We start from the raw sequence: 27,420 nt of genomic DNA on the forward strand, positions 1-27,420 counted from the left end.
ATAAAAAATCCTACAAGTTGTTGATGACCTGATTATGTAACTTTCTTTCCTAGTCTTATTCCATGTCGGCTTTCAGTTCCTCGAAAATGCAAAGCCATTTTATGTTCTTCCCGTTACCTATTGCTATGAAACAATCTTTTTTTTTTTTTTTTTTTTTTTTGAGACAGAGTCTCACTCTGTTGCCCAGGCTAGAGTGAGTGCCATGGCGTCAGCCTAGCTCACAGCAACCTCAAACTCCTGGGCTCAAGCAATCCTTCTGCCTCAGCCTCCCGAGTAGCTGGGACTACAGGTGTGCACCACCATGCCCAGCTACTTTTTTCTATATATATTAGTTGGCCAATTAATTTCTTTCTATTTACAGTAGAGACAGGGGTCTCACTCTTGCTCAGGCTGGTTTTGAACTCCTGACCTCAAGCAATCTGCCTGCCTCGGCCTCCAAGAGTGCTAGGATTACAGGCATGAGCCACCGCGCCTGGCCTGCTATGAAACAGTCTTAATGCACATTAGTGAATTAAAACAACAGCAACATTTATTGTGATCACAAATTTTGCATTTAAGCAGGACTCAGCAAGGGCAGCTAGTCTCTGCTGGTACTGCTCAAAGGCTGGAAGCTGGAATCTTCTGAAGGCATGCTATTCACTTGTCTGGCAGTTGATGCTAGTTAATTAGCTGAGGTTTTAGATGAGGTTATCCATGGAAACGCCTACTGTGGCCTGAGCTTCCTCTTAATATGGTGGATGGATTTCCAAGATGAGTCTCCCAAGAGAGAGCGTGCCAGGTAGAAGCTTTATCACCTCTTCTGACCTAACCTCAGAAGTTATACAGCATCACTTCCACTACATTCTGTTGATGAAAAGCAAATACTTAGACCAGCCTATGTCTAAGGGGTGGGAAAATTATACTCCTTTTGATGGGGTAAGTCCCAAACGACTTATACACATGTTTTGAAACCTTCACCATACCTCTGAGCATTTGTACCTATCCATCCCTCTCTTTAAAATGAGCTTCTCTCTCCTTTTTGCTTTTAGTTGTATTTCAGGTTTGAGTTGAATTATAAGTTTATCACATATGCCTTATTATCTTACAAGTCTAAATTGGGTCCTGTCATTAGATTTCCAAAACACTGTATGTTTTCTTTAGAGCACTTATTACAACTCGAAATTATATATTCATTTGGAGATTGTTTATTAATATTTGTCTTCTTTATCCATCAGTCATAAGATCCATGAGATCAAAGACTAATTCTGTATTATTCACTGCTGTAATCTGAAGGTCTAGCCCAGAACCTGAACATGGTAGGTTTTCAGTAATATTTGTTGAATTAGTGAACCATGGGAGCAGTTTTTTGTTTTAAGTCCCTTATCCTTTAGAAGTCTCTAGTATAATGCTTCTTGCCCTTAAACTTTAATTTCCACTCATTAATACGAAGGCATAATATTTTTAAAGCACAGGTAACCTTATTTTGGAAAAAAAAAGTTCTTACTGTTACAAAGAACTTAATCTTTTCATTATCTTAATTTCATTAATTATAGATGTTAAACTCTCCAAACCTTCATACTATGCTATTCTCCTAAAAAAAAAAAAAAAAAAAAAAAAAGTAACTTTCACATTTCCAAGAACTATATAGACTCTGGGGAAAGGATGTTTTCAAGATTTTGAAGCACCAGATTGTCCCTGAAGACAGAGATCTGATTTCCAGCTGAAAGATGGAATACTTGTGCTTTTGTTGTTTTTAAATATTCTTTTAATGTTCAGTCTGCCTTCTGGAGTTGTATCAGACAATCTGCCACCATTAACTCTCCTCTTCTTTATCAAAATTAACTGCAAAGTCTAGTGCTTCCAAAATCTCAATATCAGGAAAGTCAAACTTTTTTTCTCATCTCATTTTTCTTATCATTCAGTGAAGACCAAGAAGAAACAGGAGATCATCTCTCCTTTGCCTTAAAAGGGCTATGCTGCTTTGGAAGACATGGAAGTTATACTTTTAGAGAACTGGAATAATTTTCAGTCTTGTGAGAACTGTTTACTCTTCCTTTCTCATTGGTAATTGATAGCATATGGGTACTATTGGGCAGATAGATAACATTTATAATGTGCTTATCATTTGTTTTTTTTTGTTTGTGTTTTATTTTGTTCTTTTAGCAAAATGACCCACCTGCCCACTGATGAGATTCAACCGTGTGAAACAAGACAGCGGATTTCTGCCATAGAATGGCCTGTGTAGATCATCCTTAACTGTATCTAAGAAAGGCTAGGCTTGTCACCCACTCTTTTGGGCCTCCTGGTAATTGTTCAGAGCAAGAGCCATTTCAGAGTCACACTGACAATTCTATCCTAGGATACTTGCTCCATGGCCCTGGGCAAGTTGGTTAACCCTTTTCAACTAGTTTCCTCATTTGCAAAATGAAGATAATAATACCAATCTCACAGGCTTATTGTGATAATTATATGAACTAATGTATTAAGGAGATTAGCCCAGTGTCTGGCTTAATAAATGTTAGCTTATGATGTGTTGTTTACATTGAATGTCAGCACTTTCCAGAAAGCAATTTTCAAGTAGTAAAACAATTCTACATTGATTTTTTATCTCTGAGTATGAGGATGGAAGGTAGAATCTGGAAAGACAAAGATAAAAACTGCTAAATGCTCTTCCAATAGTGATCTAAATTACCATCTCATATTTTAACTTGCTCCATATTTCCTAGAGCTGTTCCAGAGGTACCTGGGAAGTTACTAACCTTTACTGTGTATGTGATAAACCAATATTTGTTATTCACCTTTGAAGTACTGGATTCTTCATTTGGGGCCCAGTGTGTATATATGGACTGTGGGGTTGGTAAATAATTGAGCAATACATACAGTGGGCAGCAAACAGGAAGATATCATTTGTATGGTTGATTGTGGTCTCAATTGGGCATTAATACATGGATTCCCCACTTTGCTAGTCCTCACAATTCTATTACTCAAGCTCAGAAAAATGTGCCTGGATTCGTTCTTGGTGTTGGGACTCCAGCATTGAACAAAATATACACAGATAAAGAACAAATCCATGAATAAACAAAGCAGCCGGGCAGTGATCATGATAAGTGCAGCACAGGACATAGACAAGATGCTGTATGGTGTGGGTGGTGGTGGGAAGGTAGAGTTAGGGAAGCCCTCTTTGAAGAGGTCTAATTTGAACTGAATTTTAAAGGATGTGGGGAAAAAGTATTTTTGTATTTTTCACGCAGGAAAATAAATGCAATGCCATGAGGCAGGGCAGGATTTAGTTTGTTTCAGGAATAGCAACAACAACAACAAAAACAATGCACTTGGAAGAGCAAGAGAGGGCACTATGAAAAGCAGTTGAAGAGTTAACAACGACTGGGCCCAGGCGTGTAGGCCATATTAAGGAGTTTGGATTTTAGACTAAGTCACTGGGAAACTGCGTAAGGGTTATAATCAAATGAGTGATATTGCCTGATCTACATTTGTAAAAATACCACTTCATGCCACTTCACCACTTCAGATAATACTCACTAGGGTAGCTATTATTAAAAAACAAACACAAATGGAAAAACAAACAAAATAATAAGCGTTAAAGAGGATGTGGAAAAACTGGACCCTTTGTTCATTACTGGCAGCATGTAAAGTGGTGAAGCCTCTGTGGAAAACCAGCATGGCAGGTGCTCAAAACATTAAACACAGAATTACCATATGTTCCAGCAATTCCGCTACTAAATATATACCCAAAAGAATTGAAAGCAGGGCCTAGAACAGCAATTTGTACACCCATTTTTATAGCAACATTATTCACGATAGCCAAAGGTGGAAACAACTCAAATGTTCATCATCTTAGTCGATTTGAGCAGCTCTAAAAAAGTGCCATAGACTGGGTGGTTTACAAACAGCAGAAATTTATTTCCCGCATTTCTACGGGCTGGAAGTCCGAGGTCATTGTGACAGCATGTTGGGGTTCTGGGAAGGACTGTCTTCTAGTTGCAGATTGCCAACTGTTCCTAGTATACTCACATGATGGAAAGAGGGCTGAGAGCTCTCTGCAGTCTCTTTTATAAAGGCAGCCCATTCATGAGGGCTCTGCTCTCTTGACCTAGTTACCTCCCAAAGGTCCAACTCCTGATTTTATTACATTGGGGGTTAGGATTTCAACATATGAATGTCGGGTGGGCACAAACATTTAGCTGATAAATCAGCTGATAAATCAGCTGATTAGTCATCAGTGGATCAGTGAAGAAACAAAATGTAGTATAGACATACAATGGGATGTTATTTAGTCTTAAAAATGCTACATGCTACACACTGGAACATGGAAGAACCTTGAAAACATCACCCTAAATGAAATAAGCCAGACTCAAAAGGACAAATATTATATGATTCCACTTATGTGAGGTACCTCGAGTAGTCAGATCCATAGAGACAGAGAATAGACTAGTACAGTGGACCCCGAATAATGCAGACATTGGTGGTGCCAATCCCAGGTACAGTGAGAAGTCTGCGTATAACTTTTGATTCTCCAAAATCTTAACTACTTATAGGCTATTGTTCACAAAAAGTCTTATGATAACATAAACAATCATTACCATGTATTTTTATATGTACTATATACTGTATTTTTATAATAAAGTAAGCTAAAGAAAATAAAATGCCATTAATAAAATCATAAGGAAGACAAAAATATTTATAATATTTTTTATTATATTTATAATATAAGTGAAGTGAATCATCAGAAAGGTCTTCATGCTCATCATCTTCACATTGAATAGGCTGAAGAGGAGGAAGAGGACAGGTTGGTCTTGCTGTCTCAGAGGTGGCAGAGGCATAGAAGATGGAGGAGGCAGAAGGAGAGGGAGGAGAGGCAGGCATGCTCGGTATAACTTTACAGAAATACTGTCTAATATTTTGCCTTTTAGTGTCTCTAAAAATGTTCTATGTGGCACCAGTCCTTCTTCCACCATTTGCTTTAGTTTCAGTGCTTTTGTGTCGTGGAATGGTCCGTGTATAAAAGAAGTCAAAAGCAGTCTCGAGTACTCAGAACCCTTCTGCCAGATTATAATGTCAATTTGTTTTCTGGCACTGTTACTTCTACATCTTCTTCATCCTCTGGCACTGGTTCAGAACCACTCATCTCTATCAAGTCATCTGCTAATTCCTCTGGTGTGGTTGGTATGGTGTCTATTAGCTCTTGAATTTCTCCAACATTCATGTCTTGAAATATGATATGAATCATATTTTTTTTGCCATATCCATAATCTCTTCCATGATTTCCCAGATTGGCTCTGTTGTAAAACCTGTAAAGTCATGGACAACATCTGGACACATTTTTCTCCAGCAGGAATTTATTGCTTAGGGCTTGGTGGCTTTCTCAGCTTTTTTGTAACGATGACAGCATCTGCCAGGTGTAATCCTTCCAGATTTTCACAGTGTTCTCTCTCTCATGTTCTCTCCCATGGTGTTGACAATCCTTTCCATAGAGTTCCACATGTAATGAGCCTTAAAGTTCCTTATGACCCCCTAATTTAGAGACTGAACTAGAGACATTGTGTTTGGGGCCATGTAGTCCACTCCAACACCTTTGGTGTTGAACTCGTGGAGTTCTGGGTGGTCAGGGCCATTGTCCAATATCAAAAGAACACAAAAGGTAGTCCCTTACTGGCAAGGTACTGCCTGACTCCAGGGACAAATCATCAATGGGATCAATCCAGAAAAAGAGTTCTTGTTGTCTAGGCCTTTTTGTTGTACAACCGAAAGGCTAGCAGCTGGTGTTTTATGTGTTCCCCTCAGGGGTCTGGGGTTAGAACCTTTATAAATAAGAGAAGTCCTGATAATAAACCCAACTTTATTAGCACAAAACAGTACAGTTGGCTTATCACCCTGTCCCTCTCTGTCTGAAATCCTAGAGCTCACTTCTCTTCCTTACTAATTAATAAATATCCTTTGTGGCATTTTTTTCCAGAATAGGGTACTCTCACCTTCCTTAAAAACCTGTTCAGGAAGATATCCTTCCTCTTCAATGATTTTAATGATGTCTGGGAACTTGTCTGCTGCTCTTGGTCAGCAGAAGCTACTTCTCCTGTTAATCCTAATATTTTTTAAACCAAATCACTTTCTAAAATTATCAAACCATCCCTTGCTGGCCTCACATTCTCGAGATTTAGAATCTTCAACTTCTTTTGAGTGTTAAGTTGTCTTATAATGACTGCTTTTCCTTGAATCACGTTAGAGTCTATAGGTATGCTTTCCTTATAGCAATCCTGTACCCACATAAAAGCTGCATTTTCAATATGAGGAAAAAAAGTATATTACAAAAAGTTCAATATTTTTGCACCTGCTGGCATAGCCATAGCAGTGGCTTCATGAATTTTCTTTCTTTTTTTTACAATGGTCCTTATGCTGTATTCATTTATCTTGAAATAGCAGGCAACCACATCTGTAAAGCTCAATCTACAGTACATACCAAACAAATCAACTTTTTCTTGTAATGTCATAGCTTTTCTCTGCTTCTTGAGAGCACTTGCAGCATCACTAGTGGCACTTTGTATAGGTCCCATAGTGTTATTCAAGGTTGACACTATTGTACTAAATATGATGAAAGATAATGTGAGAAATCACGAGCTATCACTTTTTACTGCAATTTACTGGAGAGGCGAGCTGCTCACATGGAGACTATTAGTATCATGTGGCATTTTAAGCAGATACTTGCAAAACCTGAACTCATTGCAGTAGCAAAAGGAGGTGACTTAAAAATTATTAAATATTACACCAGCACAATATTACTGCGGTTAATTTGATGCAGTATGATTTAATACTGCATCTTTGTTTTTTTTTCCCCCAGAAATGGTGTTTCATTTATTCACCAAAAAAGAGGGAGATCAGACCTTCTTCATCCATTTCCTGTAATCTCTCAAAGCTTCCTCCCCTCATTTTCCCAAATAACAACACCCCAAGAAACACATTTGTATAAAAACCACGTATTATTCCCCCTCTCACAAAATTGGTGTGTTATAGGAATAAAACCAGATTAAAGACATGAAAAGAAAAAGTCACCACTTATACTGAAACATAACAGCATTAAGAATTCAGGTATTTTGTAGAATTATTACCAGCATAGTAAAAATATTTCCACCTGGAGTCTTTGAAATTTGAAAGCTGTCACATTAAAGACCTGAGGTTACAAGGGACCACAATATGAACCAGAATTCCATTTTACTTCTAGAATTCCAGGGGAAAAGGTAAGTATTTGAAAAGAGTTTCCTTTGGGTTTGGAAAAGACTGGCAGGAATGTAAGGAAAACCCTGGCCATTATCAAAGGCACTGGGGTCTTTTTGGAGGCAACTTAGTTTACATTTTCTTCTTCCTTACTTTCTATGTATGGTCTGTGTTGTGTGCAAGTTTTGATAAATTTTAACTATTTGAAATAGATTCATGTATTTTTTGTGGTGGTAAATGCTAAAATAGGCTACTATCTACATATATATTTATGCATTCATGATATATGTAACTTTTTATTAATGTTTCCATATTTCTAAGCTATGCAGTTCATCTGCTAGATTTTTCAAATTGTCACTGAGTCTTTAAAAAGTTTTCCAATATATGTATTGAAAACAATCTGTGTATAAGTGGACCCATGCAGCTTAAGCCCATGTTTTTCAAGGTCAGCTGTAGTAACCAGAGGCTGGGAGAAAGGGTATTGGGGAGTTATGAGTACAGTAAGTCCTCACAATATAACAAAACCAATTTTACCATAGGCTAATTGATATAAACTTAGAGTGAAGTTCCTACAACATAACAAAAACATCACCAAACTTCCAAATAAGGACTAAAATATTTCTAATATTAAATATTGAATAAATGTGAGCAATGTATACATTTAAGAAAAAATAATGAAATCAGGTGAGATAATTACCCAGCTTCGTCCAGGTCAGGGTCTCAGGTGGCGAGAGCCTATTCTGGCAGCCCTGGGCACAAGGCAGACACCAGCCCCGGGCGGGACTCCCTTCTATTGCAGGGCGCACTCACACTCACACCCACGTTCACTCAGACTGGAACAATGTAGACATCCCAGTTCGCCTAACATGCAAACTTTTGGGATGTGGGAGGAAACCAGAGTACCTGAAGAAACCCAGACATGGGGAGAATGTGCAAACCGCACGTGGACAGTGGCCCCGGCTGAGAATGGATATTTTTCCTCGTCAATGTTATAATGAAACGACAATGAAAGAAACAATGTTACTCAAGGAACTCCTATATAGAATTTCAGTTTGGGATGATGACAAATTTCAGATGAATGGTGGTGCTGATTGCACAACAACGTGAATGTACTTATGCTGCCAAATAATATACTTGAAAATTGTTAAAATGATAAGTTTTAGGTTATGTATATTTTACCACAATTAAAAAAAAAAAAATGACAGCAGACACCTATTGGGCAAAAAGAAAGTGTGGTAGAAATACGAAAGCACAGAGGCCAGCTGGAGATTCTTCTAGTTTCTGGTAGGAATTGATCGTTCCCTGGAAAAGGGGTGGCAGCAGAAATAAGAGTTTCCATTCCAGATAAAATTGCAGCTCAGACACGATGATGGATTGGCTATGCATGATGAGGAAAATGAGAAATTAAGGATGACTCCTGTATTTTTTGTTTAAACAGCAGTGTGATGTCAGAGTCTGGACATTTGGGTGAGGTCAGAGTTATAGTTAAATCGATATGTGCATAGATGGTGTTTCAGGGATTAATTTTAGAAAAGATAACCAAAGAAAGTGGAGACACAATGGACTGGCAGCATCAAGGCTACAGTGAGAAAGTGCTGTGAAAGAATTAATAAAGCGAAAAGAAAGGCTGTCTCTAGCAAAGACGGTTTTAGTGGTTTTTTTACACTGCAAAGTTGAAATGGGCAAAAGTGAAATATTCTTGCATAGAATAAAGAATATTAATTAGGCTGGGCAAATTGGATTGTGCAAGGCTGAAAACCACATTGGCAATTAGAGAAGCCCTTGCAAGTAGGAGTTAGTGTTACACCCAGAACATATGCAGCTACAGCTCGGTGCCCTTTTCGTGATGTAAAAATGTAAAATGGGGTGTTTTATAAAAACTAAATACTCTCAGTTATTGTAGGTATGTTTTCAGATGGTCTGCCTTCTCATTTTCAAATGTGATTAGGGTCTCCTAGGATTTCCCAGCCTACAGACAGGCAGCTGGATCTCCTTTCTAAGAGTCAGTCTAGAATCACAGACAGAACCAAGCATAGGTGTCAGTCTGATCTCTGTTTGAATACTGGTTCCTCCTCTGTCTTACTATTGATGTGTCCTTGGGCAAGTTACTTAATCTTTCTGGGGTTACAGAGATTACAGTGCTTAACATGAAGATTAAAGATAATTCTTGGTACCCAGTGACAGTAAAGGCATTGGAGCAGTTGCTCTTCTTATCAAGACCTGTTGGTGCAGCACTTTAATTTCAATGTGGCCAAAGAATCATTTCTATGGAGGAAAGTAACAAGGGAATAATTTGAGGCAAAATCATAAATGGCTTGGAAGGCATTCTAAGAAGTTCTTTCTGCAGGACATGGGTAGCTTCAGCAGTGCATGATAAAAAGGAAAAGTATGGGAATTGTCTCATAGGGCAGAATCTAATATATAGTTATTGATAAACTGTCTTCTCATATTCTGGGAGAGTAAGTATGGCACATTGGAAAAACTTTCAGGAGGTACCTTCATTTTTAGAAATAAAGTGGTTTCTTTCTATCAGCTCTTTGATCTCCACACTTTTGATTGTATATTTTCATCAATCACCTTTTTAACATGTACCATCTTATCTTTTATTTATAATTATATTCATGAATGATATACTAAAATTATGTAGATTATAAAATATATTCAAAATAGAAATATTAATGTGAACTAAAGATCATATAAATTTTAAAATGATTTTTATGTTTTACTAATAATTTTTATGTTTTGTTTTACATTGTTTTGCTCTTATTAGAAATAATTATTTTTTGAGAGTTCTGCGATTAACTATACTTAAGTCTTCTTTAAAATGTTGATTTAATACCTTGAAATACGGCAATTTCAAGATCAGTTTATTTCTAATCTTTCTTTTAAAAAGCCATGGCCAAAAAAGACACCATACAAGGATACTAGCAAAGTTGCACCATTAGCTGGTTACAAACCATGAGCCTCATTTTACTGATATAATCTTATCTATCAATTATGCAAAGGTTTTTGGTAAAATTCAACTGGTAAATTACCATCTTCCCTGATGTCTACCAATTGTTTCTAAAACTAATCAGAAGGCGTTGTATTTTCATATTTTTAACAAACGGGCCTAGAACCCACTGAAACTATTTTTTGACAGGTTAGTTTACAGATGGAATATTCTCTTACCAGAATTTTAAAGTAGGGAATTATGAGAGAGTTTGAACAGGTCATGAATTTATATCTTTTTGAGCAAAATGTCATGTCAGAAACATTTCCAAACATCTGTCTTTAAAATACTCTACATGGCATGTCTTCCCTTCAAAAGCATACCTTTGTCTTGCATTGCTAAAAATCATCACTTTTATCTTGATACGACAGATTAAAAGTTTTTATTATTTCTTATGTCCTAAAATAGCTATTCAGTAGCACACTATTTATAGCTACTTACCTTCACAGGAAAGGACAGCACTTTGTCTTTTTTGTATAAGAAAATATATAACTTATTTAAGTTTGCTGTGATTTAACCAGCAAAGATCTATCTAGCACAAAGTATTTTCTTGATCACTCCGCATCATGTGTTAGAGTATTTTAAAATTTATACTTTATAATATGACGTAACCCATAAATCCATTTAACCTGTCACAGGAAGCAGCTGTGTGTTGTAATGTGCTGGAATCAAACTGTTGATCGTGACAATGGCATCCGCTCCACACTGTGTAGTCCCACCTCCCTCGGGACATGTGGTGGAAGATAGGTGACAAATGAGTCTTGTCTGAGAACACCAGAGTCAATCTGTATATTAAATAAAAGTAACATTTGTGTCTTCTTATTTAGGTTTCATCTACAGTTGTGTTTATGTTTGCAGGTGTGCATGGATGTGTGCATTATATAAAATGTGGTATTTGTACCTACATCTCAGTGGGCCATTTTACATCCCCACTTTGCAAGCCCTAGTTGAGATTAATTTCTTCATGAGATTTTGGTGTTGATGAGACTAAATCTACTCCCAGAATATAAAGGCAAGTTTAGTCAATGATCCACAAGACTCAGGCTCAAGTACATGCCTTTTAGAAAATTCCTACGATGCATTTCTCTTCACTTGGCTAGTGTAAAAAGACACAGATTTGAGAGGGATTTTACTGTGTTGAATTTGTGAGCTGAGTGTGAAATAAAGTAGAATATCATGTCAATGATTATTATAAGTCGTTAGTTTGTTGGTAGTTATGTCTGCGTGTTTAAGAAACATAGGGATTGTGATATCATATACATGCTCTGCCGTTGTATATTGTTTGCTGTGGGGTTTTTAAATTTTTTTTTATCTTGTTTTGTCAGTGTGTGTGCATGTATGTGTGCATGCATACTATCTATCCATCTTTAAAAAATCTAAACCTAGGAAAAACCAGTAAAAATAGAGAAGGAAGCAATGTATCAGAATCCCTTGTAACTTTCCAGCACAGTGACTAGCGCGTGATGGACTAGCATGTCAGGGCACTGCTGATTTTTAACACTGGAGTTCAGCCATTACTATTTGAGGGGTTTTGCTCCCACAGCTGCTAAGTGAAAAGTGCAATTTACTTTTATGTAGAATGGAAAAACTCTCTCCAGCCTTTACACCCTAAGTTTTAGTTTCTATCATAAAAAGAGAGTTACATGGTAAGGTGAATCATTTGGTCATGATGGTCACCATGACTTCACAACTTTTGCTGATAACTGGGCTGTTTTCCTCTCTCCCTTTTCCAGACCACAGTAGCCTCTTGATTGATAAGATGGTTAGTGGAGTAGCTTTTAGTCCATCCATTGTTCCATTTCCATTTTAAGAAGCCACTTAATAGACAGTAAAATTCTAAATGAGTTGAATTCTCTGTGTGCAATTTTATATACTGATTCATGGTGGGCATGGGATAGTGATTTAGAGCCCATTTAGAGTTTTGAATGAAGAGAAAGGCTAATTTCTGCCTTGTTAACTTATCCTATGAATTTTCAATTTGACCAATTCTGAATGACTACTCCAACATTAGTTTAATTTTTTGGTTAATAGGTGGTTATAATTCATATTTATAGCTGCATTTCCGACTAGACAACATAGGCCCTAAATCCTGCCATTCTTTATAACCAGTGAATATATGGTATTTCAGGAAAAAATGTCCTTCAGCTTTTGCTGACTTTGCTGATGATACCACAAAATAGAGGAGTAATCACTTTTTAGTTGTTAATTTTAGTTTATAACAGAATTTAGCAAATGTGTTTAGAAGTCTCATACAGGAAAATTGAAATTAACTTTTTATAACATCAAAATTTGGAGGTGGATCAAAAAGTTTCTATTAAAAATGTATTCTTTCAGTTGTATTTCATCATAGAAAATCAGTTAATTATAACAATGTATATTAATATTAACCATTATATACTTAAATATTGTATTAGTATGTTAAAGTCTGATGTAATGTCAATAATTTTTAAACATCATTTTCCAAAATAATAAAAATACTTATATAATCATATAAATAGGAGTGATTGTTACTAAATAAATGCTATAAAATATGTTTATCACCTTCTCCCTTTTCTTTCAATACTGAGTACTATACTTTGAGTAATATGATCACTTCTTACAAAGAATTTACATTTGCCATACCATATGTTACCTGGAAATGAACTGTACTTAAAATAACTTGAAATGACTGGCTTAGTCACAAAAAGGCCTTGTGGACTGGTGAAGTGATTTTTTAGGTTAAATAAAAATTCCAAATGCATCCTTCCTTATCTTCCCCTCCAGTCATTTCTATGATTTCTGAAGTATATCTCTTCCAGCCCTAACACATTTAGTAGTTTAATCATTTATTTTTCTGAGTTTATTTATTAATTTATTTATTTTTGGAAGGATGTCTGGGCACCTGGAAATTGTTAAGAGTCATCATTTCAAGATCTTTTCTCTATATGTTATGTCCTGTCAGTAGGGAAGTTTTAAAATTGTTGTTGCAATTGTGATTCATCTGAGTAAATGAATAATAGTATCTAGCTTTATATTAAGGCATTGATAAAACTATTAGCTTTAAGACTAGAGGGAATTTTATTTCTCTAGGTTATAGTACTGGCCTGAAGGAATAAATAAGAATATATGTTCTAAGTAATTTACTGCTTAGATTTGCTATTAGTGATGAGAACTGCCTCCTATTTTTTAGAACCATCTTTCAGGATACTGCTTAATATATGTGGTGAATAACTAAGTCAATTAATGTAGGTTTTCACAATATGGGTATATGCAATATTAGTGACAGATTCTTTTTCTAATAGATTTTGCTGAAATTTTGTGTGCCTGCTTATTTATACCACAATATAGTAGAGGCAGTATCTATTGGCATAGCATTTAATATTTAAGTGTTTGCCTTTTATTGCTTGATATATCTTCTTGCTCTGCAGAGAACAGCACTCTTCTGCTTATTCCTCCAATTGAATGATCACTAAGTACAGGAAATTGGTTTTGTCTACAAGGTAGCAAGATGTTTGAATGAGTTAGTAACACAGGGAATGTAATTCAAGGTTAGATTTCGTTGCTCTATTTCAGGAGTTAGTAACAGGGAATGTAATTCAAAGTTAGAGTTCATTGCTCCATTTCAGGTTTTGTGGTTGGTTGTTTTAAGGATAAGGAGATGGGGCAAGTTCCAAATAGTAAAAGGAGTCAAGTTTTGCTTTAAGAGATTTGTTTGTTCTTGATTTTTTTTTAATGCTCTCAGACACACTTGTCAGTCCAGTCAGCACAATAAAAGAAAAAAATCAATTTGCTAAATTCATCACACTTTTCTTGTGTGTATTGGGATTTGGGACATGTCCAAGGATGTGATTCTTCACCTTGTGTTGTTTGTCTTTCCTTACAACTATGACCATTTAAACCTCACCCGTATTTTTAGTCTTACCCCATTCCAAGGACAAATCTTAAGTTAAGTAGGAATGATTTTAAGAACTCAGGGCAGATAATAAGTCTAAAACAGTAATATGAGTTACTGAGCAATAATTATGTTGGGGGCTTTATATATTCTCAATTAATCCTCACATTGACCCTACAAATTAGACATCATTCCTCCAAATGCGCACATGAGGAAATTATTTCTTAGGAATCCATACTGTGCATTTGGGAACATTGAAAGGATAGCAAGACACGACCATCTTGGAAGACAATTTAGTATTTTCAGTCATGCAAAGGAGCCAATATTTTAAATCAATAGTTCAAATGACAGCATATGAGGATGGATTTCTATGGTATATTCTATGATATATATATATATATGCATATATGTGTATATACACACCCACATATATATCTCAAAATGTATTTTTAGGAACAGTGAAAAAGATACAAAGATTATATACCAAATCATTAACCTTAGATAGTATAATATTAGGATTAAAGGGTTAGGTATACTTTCATATTACTTTGTAGACTTAATTTTTTATCAAATAGGGTATTAAGTTTGAAATTTAGTAGAAAAGTTTGTTCTCTGGCTGACATACTATTGCCATGATTTGTCATCCAGGAAACAAACTTCAACCATAAATCATATAAATAGATATCTTAGCTTTACTAATATTTTACAATTATAAAGAATTACCCACTTCTCATTTAGAAAAACAGATTTTCATGATCAACAACATAATGCAAAAGAAAACTTGAAGAACAACCACAGTTTACCTTTGATATTATTCAAAATCATTTGGTTGAAAGGCTAAGACATAAATCAAATATATATTTTCCAGAACATACTATTTTTTTCATTATGCACTTAACATTTACATATTTTTATAGCTCTATTTGTATAGAAATCATAGTGTTTATTATTGATGGCTTTCTCTTTGCTGTCCTCATAAACGTAATCCCTGGTAGCTTAGCACCCGTGAGTAACCTAGCAACAAATCTGCTCTCTAGCAAGTAAGAAATAAATGCAAACAAACTGTTATGGAAAAAGCATAGAGTTTAAGAATATCATTGTATACATATTATTAAATATCAAGATACAAAGTTCCAATTTTTGAGAAATTGCATGACAGTAGGTATTAAATTTCGTGTTAGATAATATGATTGCCTGCCTCTTTTATTCAGAAAAAGTGGGATCTATTTCAGACTGTACTACTGTTAACTAGGTAACTGAATATATGTGTTTTCTCTGGCAGCCTATTCATTACAGATTAGATGAGAAGAGAGTCTTGGCATGCTTTTGCTATATGGCAGATGAGTTTACTAGATTGAGTTTCACCAATAAACCTTTCTGACAGTGATGCATTGCTCATCCCTTAAACAGTTTTAGAGTAATGTTGTATCTTATTTTCAAGGGGTTGTACTTATTGTATTATACTTTTGGGGGGGTCAATTTTTGAAAATACCAGGACAAAATTACACTTTGCGTTGCACATTTTAAGACTTTGATATATTTAATGTTGATTTATTTGGGGTGAGATTTAACTTCTATATTTGCTGATTATTTTCCCTTGGAAAATAACTCTTCTCTGTTGTAGTTTTCAGTTCATAAAGGAAGAATATCAGTTATTAGGGAAAAACTGCAATTTCATATGATCATCATTTATGTGATGTTAGACCCAGGTAGGAAAGGAAACAGACACTGATAAATACCTTCCACTAAATAGCACAGCTTCTATTCTATGCTGGGGCAGAATTACATGGCCCTTATCAATGTGACGGGTAGTTTACTGCACTTCAAGAAATCTTAGAGCCCTAGGGAATATTGAGGTAAAGGACAGCAGGACAAGTGTGGGCTGAACATGTATGATTGTGCAGTTACAATGAATGCACAGAGTTGTAAAACTAGAAAGCATCTGCTCCCTAGTAGAGTTGTTTTTTTTTTTTTTTTCCAGAATGCCCTTAGTTTTATATTATTTTTATACTCCAACCTTAAATGTCCCTGAACTGTTGCTCCAGTCATGATTACTACATGAATGCAACTCTGACTTCTTTCTCTCACTGTCCTTCCAGAGCCTTCCTCACCAGGGAAAAGGAGATAAAATTTGTGAGACCCTTAAAGAGAGGGCTGAACCTATTTAATAAGATAGTTGGATTTCACTGTATGTGAAAAGTTTGGTTACTTATCTGATGTGTATTAAAGTGAATCACCTTGAATAAATGAAGGAAGAATATTCCTTACATGAAAAACTCACCAACCCTTGGAGATAACTAGCTATTATACAATTGGATAGTCTGGTTGCATGCAATTTATAGCCAAAATGTCCTGATAGAAAGATGCTACTTGTCACAGCTGCAGTCACTGGTTAATTTCAGGAAAATGACTTTTTAGATGTGACATGGGCACATTAACTCCCCCTTCCAGCACAAATGTCTCAATGGAGTCATATTGTTGAAAAGTACATCCTTCCTTTTAGGAAGTTGAGGTTCTGGAGGGCAGGGACAAACTTTATTTGTGTTTTTATCCAGTATTTACTATAGTGTGTTATACACTATGATCTTGTAACAAATGACTGATCTCTTTTTTCAATTAGCATTTGTAGATATGTTAGAAAGATCCATGACAACCATGGAAGTTATATTAAAATAACCTAAGCTACATAATATACATTACAAAAAGATCAAACACTCAAATAATGTATGCCCTTGTAGAGGAGATAAAGTTTAAACATTTATTATAGACATAAATTAATTGCCAGAAAAGCATTATTACCTTGTAAAGTTGACCTAAAAGGAACTTTACTTGTTATTGCAGGTTTGGTTACAAAAGTACGGCTACCTTCCACCAACTGACCCCAGAATGTCGGTGCTGCGCTCTGCAGAGACCATGCAGTCCGCCCTAGCTGCCATGCAGCAGTTCTATGGCATTAACATGACAGGAAAAGTGGACAGAAACACAATCGAGTAAGTAATGGCACCCATACTCCTTCCCTTCGGGCTCTTCAGCCAAACTAAGTAGTCTGAAAAACTATCTGTGAACTCCACCAACCACAAAGGGAGTGATCTGTCTCATCAACTTTTCTTTGGCATTAGCCTGATTGAACTCTACTTCCCTGAAATTTCATAAACTATTTAAGGCCTCAAAGTCAAGTTCACTCACCTGACTTTAGCAACACACTTTCTAATTAGGGAAGAACATATGAATGAGAGTCAAAGTAAGTGTACAGTTGAAGCCACTACAAAAATAAGTGGCAATGAGTGATAGAGCTAGTCCGTGTGGCTGGTGAAAGTACATTGTGCACATCTCTTCCAAAATCTCTGTTAATTGATATTGCACTAGGAGCTTGAAATTGATGATAATGGAAATATTTACACCATGTAAATTGGGGAGCAACACAAATTCAGGCACTTGAACAACATAAATTCAGGGGTGGTACAGAAACCTGGTTGTTAACAATTTGCTAACTTCTCACTGGTAACAATTCTCTAAATGAGTGAAATCAAAAAGGGTTTTCACTGGCAAGTCTCTACTTTGAATTTCTTATTAATGAATGGCTTGTTCTTATTCTTTAATATTTGTTTTTAATTGATTGTCTTATTAATCACTTGTTCACTTATTTATTCGACCAGTAACTCTTTATCTGTGAAAGAGACAGGTACAGATTCAGAAAATATATTCTCTTCATCAAAGGAACCTTGTTATCTGCATAGCTAGACATAGTCACAAATTATTTTGCCACAGGCACTCAGTAAGTTTCATCATAATATGAAACAGCATTACTGTTTTTGGACAGCAAAAGGGGAAATGATTAATTCTTTCAGTGGAGGAAAAAAAAATCATTTGTGTTTTTAGAGTCCTTGATATTTACAAAGTGAATCTATGTCTGTTATAAGCTTGATCATCATATATCAACCTTCCACAGTAGGGAAGACAAAGATATGTTTTGTTTTGTTTTTTTTATTTTTCTCTGCTTCCTTAAATAAAGGAACTGAATGCCAAAAACTAAGTGAAGTCCATGGTGGTTATAGAACCTAGGTTTTTTGACATTTAGCCAGGGCAACTTTCCCTGATGTGTACCTTGAAAAACAACATGTCTGTTTATCCTTTGAAGCCTTAAAGACCTAAAGTATCTGGGCTCAGACGCTGACATTCTGACATACCAAACTAATTTAATATACAATTTTGAAAATATATTTTCCTTTTAATGGTCACAGTATGGTGTTAGTCATAGCACTTCTATTTAATCAGACAGGAAAGCATGTAACAAAGGCTTTGAGATTAAATGTCAAAGCAGTTTGAAAAAAAAGATATATTACCTTCCCAAGCACTTTTAAGAGATACATAAATATAAAATTTGTTCTACATCTTGGAAAACAGATTCAAGAATAAATATAACACATTCTGCCACAATTAGAAAATTGTCAATATTGGGAATGGAATTTTGATATTTTGGACCTGTTGCTCTCTGTTACCATTTTCTCTTAATAGTGTAATATCAATATTTCAAGACATAATATGCCCCTTGTCCTAAATAAATATGGTTTTAAGTTAATAAGCAAAAACCTCCAGCAAATTCTATGTTTTGTCACTGTATATAGTACAGAAAGAATTCCACTTAAATTGTTCTCTTCATCCCAGCATTTAACAGAGTACTCTGCAGCTTTCTTACTCCCTAATGGAGAACTTTTAGCTTGATTCATTTTCTTGGAAAACGTGATGCAATTCCTAAAAATTCAAATAAATTTAGGTTTGGGAAACAAATTACGTTAAATTGTTTGAATGTCTAACTTGACTAGAGCCAGCATAAGAAGGAATTATTTACTACTTATCACTAAATGTTAAAATTTAAAAAGTAGAGTCCTAGAAAAGGTGGCATCTGCATTTCCACCAGTTTTGAAAGCTCCCGTTGGTGATTGGAAGGACTCAGGGTGGAAACATTATTTCCTAAAGCTGCAGGGAAAAGGACTTTGTCAGGAGATAATGGAAGAGGAAGGTGTGCAGGGATTATTTGGGCACTTCCTGTGGAAAGGGGTCTGAACAGTTCATTGTTCTCTGGAAGGAGGATGTAAGATATGTGGAGATGTAGAGAAGGACATGGGTCTTTTGTGGGCATAGAGTGGCTCAGATTCCAGACCAGAAGAAATGACAGTGTAAGTAGGTAGGAGTTAAAGTAGCATGTCTGTGATAGAGCATTATAGACAAGAGACCAACTACATATACATAGGTAGCCCCTAAATTAAAAGCAAAGTGTTTTTTTTTTTTTTTGGCTTGTTTTTTTTGTTTGTTTGGTTAGTTGGTTTTGGTTTTGGTGGGGTTTGTTTGTTTTTCCTTAAACAAATCCTTTTTCTAATTCAATTATTTTATTATTATTTAGGAAATGGTAATGCATCTTTCCCCTTAAAGAGTGTTATAGCTAGTCGTTATTTCTAGGTGAAACCACTAAAGCCTTGTTAAATCCTTCTCATCTCCCCTTCCTAGCCTGCCCTGCTCCCTTTGGTCCCTATATCTGCTTGGAGACTTCACTTTCTTGTCCCTGGAGCTAGAAACCCTGTAGCTTCATTTGCTTCATTCCTAGTTTTTCACTGATGTGTCTCTACTCTTGAGATGCTGTTGCTCAGGGTATGCAGCTCAAATAGTGTACTATTTTCGGAATGATAATCCCCATAATCATGCTATTAAAGCAATCATCTGTGCTTTTGTAATCTCAAATGAATATGTGGTAACAATCCATGCTGAAATCGCACTCTATTATTTCACATACTCAAATTATAAGGTATGAATTTCTATCTGAGCCTTATTGCATAAAATATGGACTACAGTTATAGACCCAAATTATTCCTCAGTTTTAATATAATGTTTTATCCATTTTCAGATGCTATAAACTCTTATCTCATTTTAGCATCTTTTCAAGATCAGTTGTTTTTAAATTAAATAATTACATCCTCCTTTGGCAGACAAACATGGTCTATTCAATCAATAATTCTTGAATAATTAAAAGTAATAATGACAATTGTGGTAATCCCCTATATTATGTTGAAGAAATTAACCATTTTCAAGTAATAAATTAAGGTATTTATTACCTTAAATGGTATATTATATTGCTTTTATATTAATTAGCAGTGGTGTTAGATAATAATAAATACTTATTTACTCCCACAAAATGAGTTCATTATCTTATCATTAAAATTATGGATTGGTTAGCTAATGTTTGGAAGCAAGCTCACTTAAGTTCCTTAATGAATGGAATAATCCATATTATACATAAAAAGTGTATATTTAGCAAAGAGAGAAAAAATAGCAATGTAATTAAAAAATTAGTCTGATATGTTTCTGTAATGTTAATAGTAATTTTTTAATATTAATCTTGATATCCACACAGTGGTATGCCCCTAAGCATGCTTGATGAGATATTTCTAAAAGTGGCAAATCTTTTTGATATCTCTCTCATATAAAATTTAATGTATATTTTTTATATATGTATAACTTAATATATTGGATTATCTGAGTAACGTTGCTTACTTTATTCAAACCATGCCCAGAAATTTAACTTAATTAAAGTTAATACCAGGCTGAATAAGTAGCCTTTTTCCAAAGAATTATTAGAAAATGATACTGTTATTTGAACTCCTAATTTGATAATTGAAATATTTATTTAGATATATCAAGAACCCCTAAAATTTTTGGCTTAATTATCAATATGTTTAATGATTTTTATTCCTTTTTCTAAATTATCAAGTTAATATCCTCTCTCTTCTTTTTCAATTTGTTTATAAAAGATATATTTTTCAGTAAGTAGAGCTATTTTTATTTCTAAATATATACTGTCACACTATAGGATGGGTCAGTCCTCATTTTGGTAGCAGCAGAGGGATGGTTGATAGCCAGTGAGCAGGGACCTTAGATACCCATTATGAAGGATAAAAGGTGAAAGAATTAGCGCTGACACTAACTGAACTTTTGTTCACATTGAAGATCATGGTGACTTAATGTATTTCCTTTCTGTGCTCAAGTGTTTTAGTGCTTTAACTTTATCATTTCAGCCTTGTGAATACCATGTGTGTCTATGCAGCCTGACCATGAGTTCATAGAAAAAAAGAGACTCTTAGGGAGGGGGGGAAATGGGCATTTATTGAAACCTTAAAATCTGTACCCCCATAATATGCCAAAATAAAAAAAAATAAAAAGAGACTCTGGACCAGAGTAAGGGGTCAGGCCTCAGCATTTTAAACCCTCTAAGTTACTTTTAAATATCCTCTCATGACTACTGGACTTGACTCTTTGAATATAAACAAAACTTAAAACTTTTTAAGGTAATGAAAATAAGCATAGTTTAGAATTTCTAGAAGGATCTCTTGAGGACTACTATAAATAGTAAATACTACTTGTAATTAAAACTTCAAAAAGTCTGGAGGATGGAAACCTGTTAAACCTATTGTGCTGATGTATATTATTGACTTCTAATTGATAAGGCACAAAATACATTTTTGGGTGTCATTTCTTTTCTCTTGGTAAAGGTAGGAATAGGTATACAGAGCCACTATGTGACAACTCCAAGTGCAAAGAGTGGCATTCCCATTGTATTCCATAGAATCACTGTCTTTCTGCAGCACCACTATAGGAGCAGCAGGGACATAGACTATAACTTAAAAGCACCTCTTGGAGACATGCAGTGGGTTGTCTTATGTGTTTAGCCTGAACCATCACCTTATTTTTTAAAATATATTTTACTGAAGCTAGTAGACACTGTTTCATATGCAGTGTGTACATATATTTATATATATGTACACACACTCACATACACACATATACATATATTGCATATTGTTTAGAAGCTTCTGGTTATTTTATTTAAATAAAACAGGGGATTATATAGCTGTTGGTGTTTCTGTTATCAAAGTACCAGGAAGATCCCTGTTTTGAATAACATAAAAGACTGCGTGTTAACATACAGGTCAGAATGAACTGAAACACATTGATATTTGTGTGCCATTACTGCTGCTGCTGATTCTACTGCAACTACCAGTAATACAACTACTCCCTGATATTTGTAAAATAATAATTATTATAAGTAGAATTATAAGTTAATAATAGCAGTTACTATCTACTAGACACTATTCTAAGTGTTTCAAATGATTAAACCAATTTAATACCCACAACAATTCAATCAGAGAGGTAATATTATCATTGTCCAGATGAGAAAACTGAGGTATAAAAAGAAAAAATAACCTGACTAATGTCATAGGACCAGTGAGTCAGTGTAGCCAGGGTGGGAAATCTACTATCTGCCTCCAGGTCCCTGCTCTCAATATTTACGTTTCTCTCAAGAATACTGATTTTAGATAATTTTTTTAATTTTTAAGTTGAGTTAATTTAAATGGGAACATTAAAGATGTGCCCAACTAATTTAAAAATGTTTGTGGTTCTGAAAAATTGAATTGATATTGAAAATCAGTTCTATACTTATGAAAATTGAGGTCATGCCATTATTTATTTACACACCTTGATAATTAAAATATACCTTTCTTAAAATTTACCCCCAACACACACGCTGCAGTGCTCCTTCCCCATGTCTTTATTTGTTTTAGAATGTCAAATAAAATTCAAGTGAGCCAAAAATATTTGTACCCCCACAATATTTTGAAATAAATTTGAGAAAAATTCCAAACAAATGAGTCGGTAAAGAAAAAGCACACTTGGCCAGGCACTGGCCTGTAATCCTAGCACTTTTGGAGGCTGAGGCTTGAGGATTGCTTGAGGCCAGGAGTTTGAAGCCAGCCTGAGCAAGACTGAGACCCTGTCTCTACAAAAAATAGAAAAATTAGCCAGGTATGGTGGGGTATGCCTGTAGTTCAGCTACTTAAGAGGCTGAGGCAGGAGGATTGCTTGAGCCCACGAGTTTGAGGTTGCAGTGAGTTATGATGATACCACTGCACTCTAGCTTGGGGGACAGAGCAAGACCTTTTCTCCAAAAGCACACACACACACACACACACACACACAAAAAAAAAAAAAAAAAAACCACACTTATATGACAACTGAAAAAATAAGTATTAAGTATGTTTGAGCAAGGATACTTTTACAAAACTGCACTGCCTGAAAATAATAAATTATTGAAAGGTGAATAAAAAGGTGGCACCTAGAGTTTTCACAGTTGCCAGTTGCACCTGCAATCTCTCTCTTTCTCTCTCTCTCAATCCACATACACACACACAAACACATATCTATACACATATATACACACAAATATAATATATATGAATTTCTGCTTATTTTGTATTCAGGTATATATGTGATTTCTCAAATTGATATTTGAATGCAAGTAATATTTTGGTACATAATAAATTCAAATTGGTCTAACAGCAACTAAAAATAAAATCAACTTACAGACTTTACCTGAATAAAAACATTAATATAGCAATTTTACATTTAGTGTTAGGCAATGTTTAATGCATTGATGTGTCCTGTTAAATACTGACTCTTCTTTATATCCATTAAGTAAAAGTTGTATAAGAAAGAATCTGTCTGCTTATGAAATTAAATAATATTTTAAATATCTGGAGTCATATAAAAAACCTGAAGACTGATTTAGCTCAGATACTGTATGTCATGTTCAGTGGCATGATGTGCTTTCATCATATTTTTGGTATTTTATAAATTTTGGTAAAGTAATACCCATCAATATCTCTGTGGACTACAGAGCTGACACTAACTAAACTTTTGTTCACATTATCAGGATTCATATTGTCAGGATATTTGTGTACAAAGATTGGTGAAGTTATTTCCATGTCCTTGCAATAGTGAATTGTGCTGCCATAAACATTTGGGTGCAGATGTCTTTATAATAGAATGTCTTATGCTCTTTTGTGTAAATGCCTAATAATGCTATTTCTGGGTCGAGTGGTATTTCTATTTTTAGCTGTTTGAGGTATCTCCAAATTCTTTTCCACAAAGGTTGAACTAATTTGCATTCCTACCAGCAGTGTAAGAGTGTTCCTGTCTTTCCACATCCTTGCCAGCATTTGTTGTTTTGGAGTTTCTTGATGCAGGCCATTCTCACTGGGGTCAGGTGGTATCTCATTGTGGTTTTGATTTGCATTTCTCTGATGATTAGAGATAGTGCCCGTCAATTCATGAATGGATAATTAAAATTTGGTATATGCTCACAATGGAATATTACTCAATTCTAAGAAATGACAACAAGTTAGCACCACTTATACTATTGTGGATTAAGCTTAAGCCCATTATCCAAAGTGAGGCAATCAGGAAAATGGGCTCCACATGTACTAGCCATCAAATTGGTACTGACTGATTAAAACTATGGTGCTCAAATGGAGGTAGTATTCACTAGGGTTTTGGGGGTGGGAGGGTAGACCCACATCATAGGAATGTGGTAAGCATTGTGGAGGGGAAGGGCGTATCTCTAACCCTTCCTAGGGAGAGGCAAAGATATAAAATGTAACCAAATTGTCAAAAAAAAACACATTTATTGAGTGTCGGGGAGGTAGGAGGGGGGAGGAGGGGATGGGTGTATACTTACATAATAAGTGTGATGCACACCAACTAGGGGATGGACACACTTGAAGCTCTGACTCGAGGGCAGAGGGGAGGCAAGGGCAGTAGATGTAACCTTAACAACATTTGTACCTCCATAATATGATGAAAAATAAATAAATAAATAAAACTCTCCCTCTAACAACAACAACAACAAAAAGATTGGTGAAGTTAGCATTGAATCTTCTCAACTTGACCAACCTTCATTAAGAATTCTTTGCATTAAATTGTTAGTTGATATTAGATTACGTAGATTATGCCTGTCATGTTTATTTTTTACATATAAATCATCTACTTCATAATTTTGTTTTATATAAAATCGTCCACACAATGTCCATGTAATAAGCATTTGTTTAAGACATAGCGTTGGAAAGAGTTATGAAGTCCTCACGAAGCATCTAGGATATTGGGGGAGATAAGTATATGCAAAAAGACATGCAGCCTTAGTTTATTTGCTTCATGTTCCTTATTGGGGACTTCACTGGGCACTGACCTCATGCTGAGCTCTCTAACCACCCTCACTCATAGGTGAGAGGAAGATAGAGACAGACACATACAAATCAGTATACACATTATAACATACATGCAGCATTGCAATGATAAACTGTACCGATGTGAGCTGAATATTGAAGAATGATTAAGATTCTCAGAGTGAACAGGGAGTAAAAGGTATTTCAGACAGGGGTCTCTGCATACAAAGGGAGGAAGACCTTCCATTCTTTAGAAATCTGAGAAGTAGGGGAACAAGGGAAACCCTCACTAAGTAGGCCTGAATTAGTTTCCTTCTATAAAGGCATTTCATGCTGACAGCATGTGGAAAGCACGTTTTTTTCTTTAGGAAGATTTCTTATTAGCAGTGAAAAGGAAGGCAGTAATGACATACAAGAGACATTCTAGGGATGGAAGAGACTACGTTGTGATTAATTGGACATGAGAGAGAGTAGTAGAGGAAGATGCGTGGATATCTAGTGTGGACATTAGAAGGTGTTAAAGCTTTCAGCTGAAATAAGGGATTGGATGAATTGGTGCAAGCATGGGGTAGCAAAATCATAATTTCCTTTTTATTACATCTAACTGAGATTATGACAGGATATCTAGATGGAGATGTTATCCCGTTATGTTGTAGTTTTTTATCATGAGTGTCTTACCTATGTACCCTAAGCTTGGTGAGGAAGGAGCTCTTGTCTTCTTAAGATGTAAAAGCTCAAAACTATTGTAAGATGAATAAATCAGGAGAAATGAATGAACAAATAGTTGGAACACAAGTAAATAACTATGTGGAGTAGACAAAAGCCTAAGAAATATGTAAGGAATTTAGCAGAGATATCTTTTGCCATAGGAATCTAATATTTATCCCTTAAAATTCTATCCTTTGGAAGATGCACATACTTCACTGAAAAAACCTTTATTGGCTTCAACACATGCATGACTTAAAATGGAAATTAATATTCATAAATTTAATTTTAATTAATGTCTTTATCTCTTAATTTTATACATATTAAAGTAATTTTAAGGAATATATTCTCATTGCAAATATATTTTATTCTGAAAATAGCTAACTCTATTTTGTTGAATTCTATCCAACTATTCATTTCAAACCTTTTTCTCTTCCCAGATAGATCACTTACTTAAATATTCTCCTTAGCCAAATGTAAGTGTAACCACATCACACATTAAATAAATATATTCATATTTCAAAATTATTTATTATTTTCTAGTATTTTCAGCAAGATAAGTAAGGATAGGTGCATACCTTAGGAATATACTATATTTTTTGAGAGTATAATTAATGAAATACCCATATATGAAAGCAATTTAAGTCGTCATAGGCACATCATTAATGCTTAATATTTGTTAGCTAAATCTGTATCTAGATCTTAAGATATGCAATAAAAATAAACATTTTAATTTAAAAAATACAGTGTCCCTATCCATCTATTCAAAGAATATTCATCAAATATCTCTGATATGCCAGGAATTGTGCAAAGTACTGAGAGTATCTAGATCCCCTGTCCTTCAGTGGTTTATAGTCTAGTGAAAGATCTCTCAAATTCAGTGTGCTTAGGAATCCTCAGTTAAAATTAAGAGGACTCTAGCCTCCTCAGAGAGTTTAGGTACATAAGGATGGGTAGTCTCCTAGGAGTTAGCAAAAGATGTCTTATTTGATAGGGGAACTTAATAAAGGGGAAGGGTGATTTTCTGAAGTAACTCTATAGTGCTTTTAAACTAGTATGGAATTTATTAAATTTAATAACTATAATGTCTACATTACTGGGACAGAATAAAAAAAGCAGAAAATTTTAATGTTTATTGGAAAAGTGTCATTTTTCTTAATGAAAGACATTATTTCTTTGTATGATGAAGTTATTCCTGTGTTCATAAAACTACATTAGCTGATTTTCCCATGTAACATGTAAACTAATTAATTTTCACAAAATAAATGTCTTTGAACAATCATCTCTGTATTTATTTCTTTTTCACTTAAAAAGTATGGAAATTGTTAAGGACTTGGTGAAATACACCTAAAATTGATTCTTTTTTCATTTAAATTTTCTGAATCATGTAGCACCATAAAGATTCTGCCTTAGCTTTGTAATTAAATTAAAGGAGCTAATAAACAGTAAAGTAACTTTGTAATGCACCAAAGAAAAACTATTCAAAATCATGAAAATCTTTCTCCTTAGACAAGACTCAAAAATAGACAGAAAACATGACAATGGTTAAATAAGATTCTCTAAAAGAGAAGTTACACTACCATCTCTGTAGAAGCATT

The 27,420-nt window shown here is 34.9% G+C and overlaps 1 protein-coding gene across 1 annotated transcript in view; it reads left to right on the top strand.

Moving 5' to 3' along the window:
- MMP16 (matrix metallopeptidase 16) overlaps nt 1-27,420 on the top strand; it is a 281,056-nt gene that overhangs the window by 111,203 nt on the left and 142,433 nt on the right. Inside the window, exon 2 of the mRNA XM_012774254.3 lies at nt 16,911-17,059. Within this exon, the coding sequence (XP_012629708.1) occupies nt 16,911-17,059 (149 nt within the window). The remainder of the gene's footprint in view (nt 1-16,910; nt 17,060-27,420) is intronic.

The sequence above is a fragment of the Microcebus murinus genome, chromosome 7, assembly GCF_040939455.1.
Source record: "Microcebus murinus isolate Inina chromosome 7, M.murinus_Inina_mat1.0, whole genome shotgun sequence".
NCBI classification, from domain to species: Eukaryota; Metazoa; Chordata; class Mammalia; order Primates; family Cheirogaleidae; genus Microcebus; species Microcebus murinus.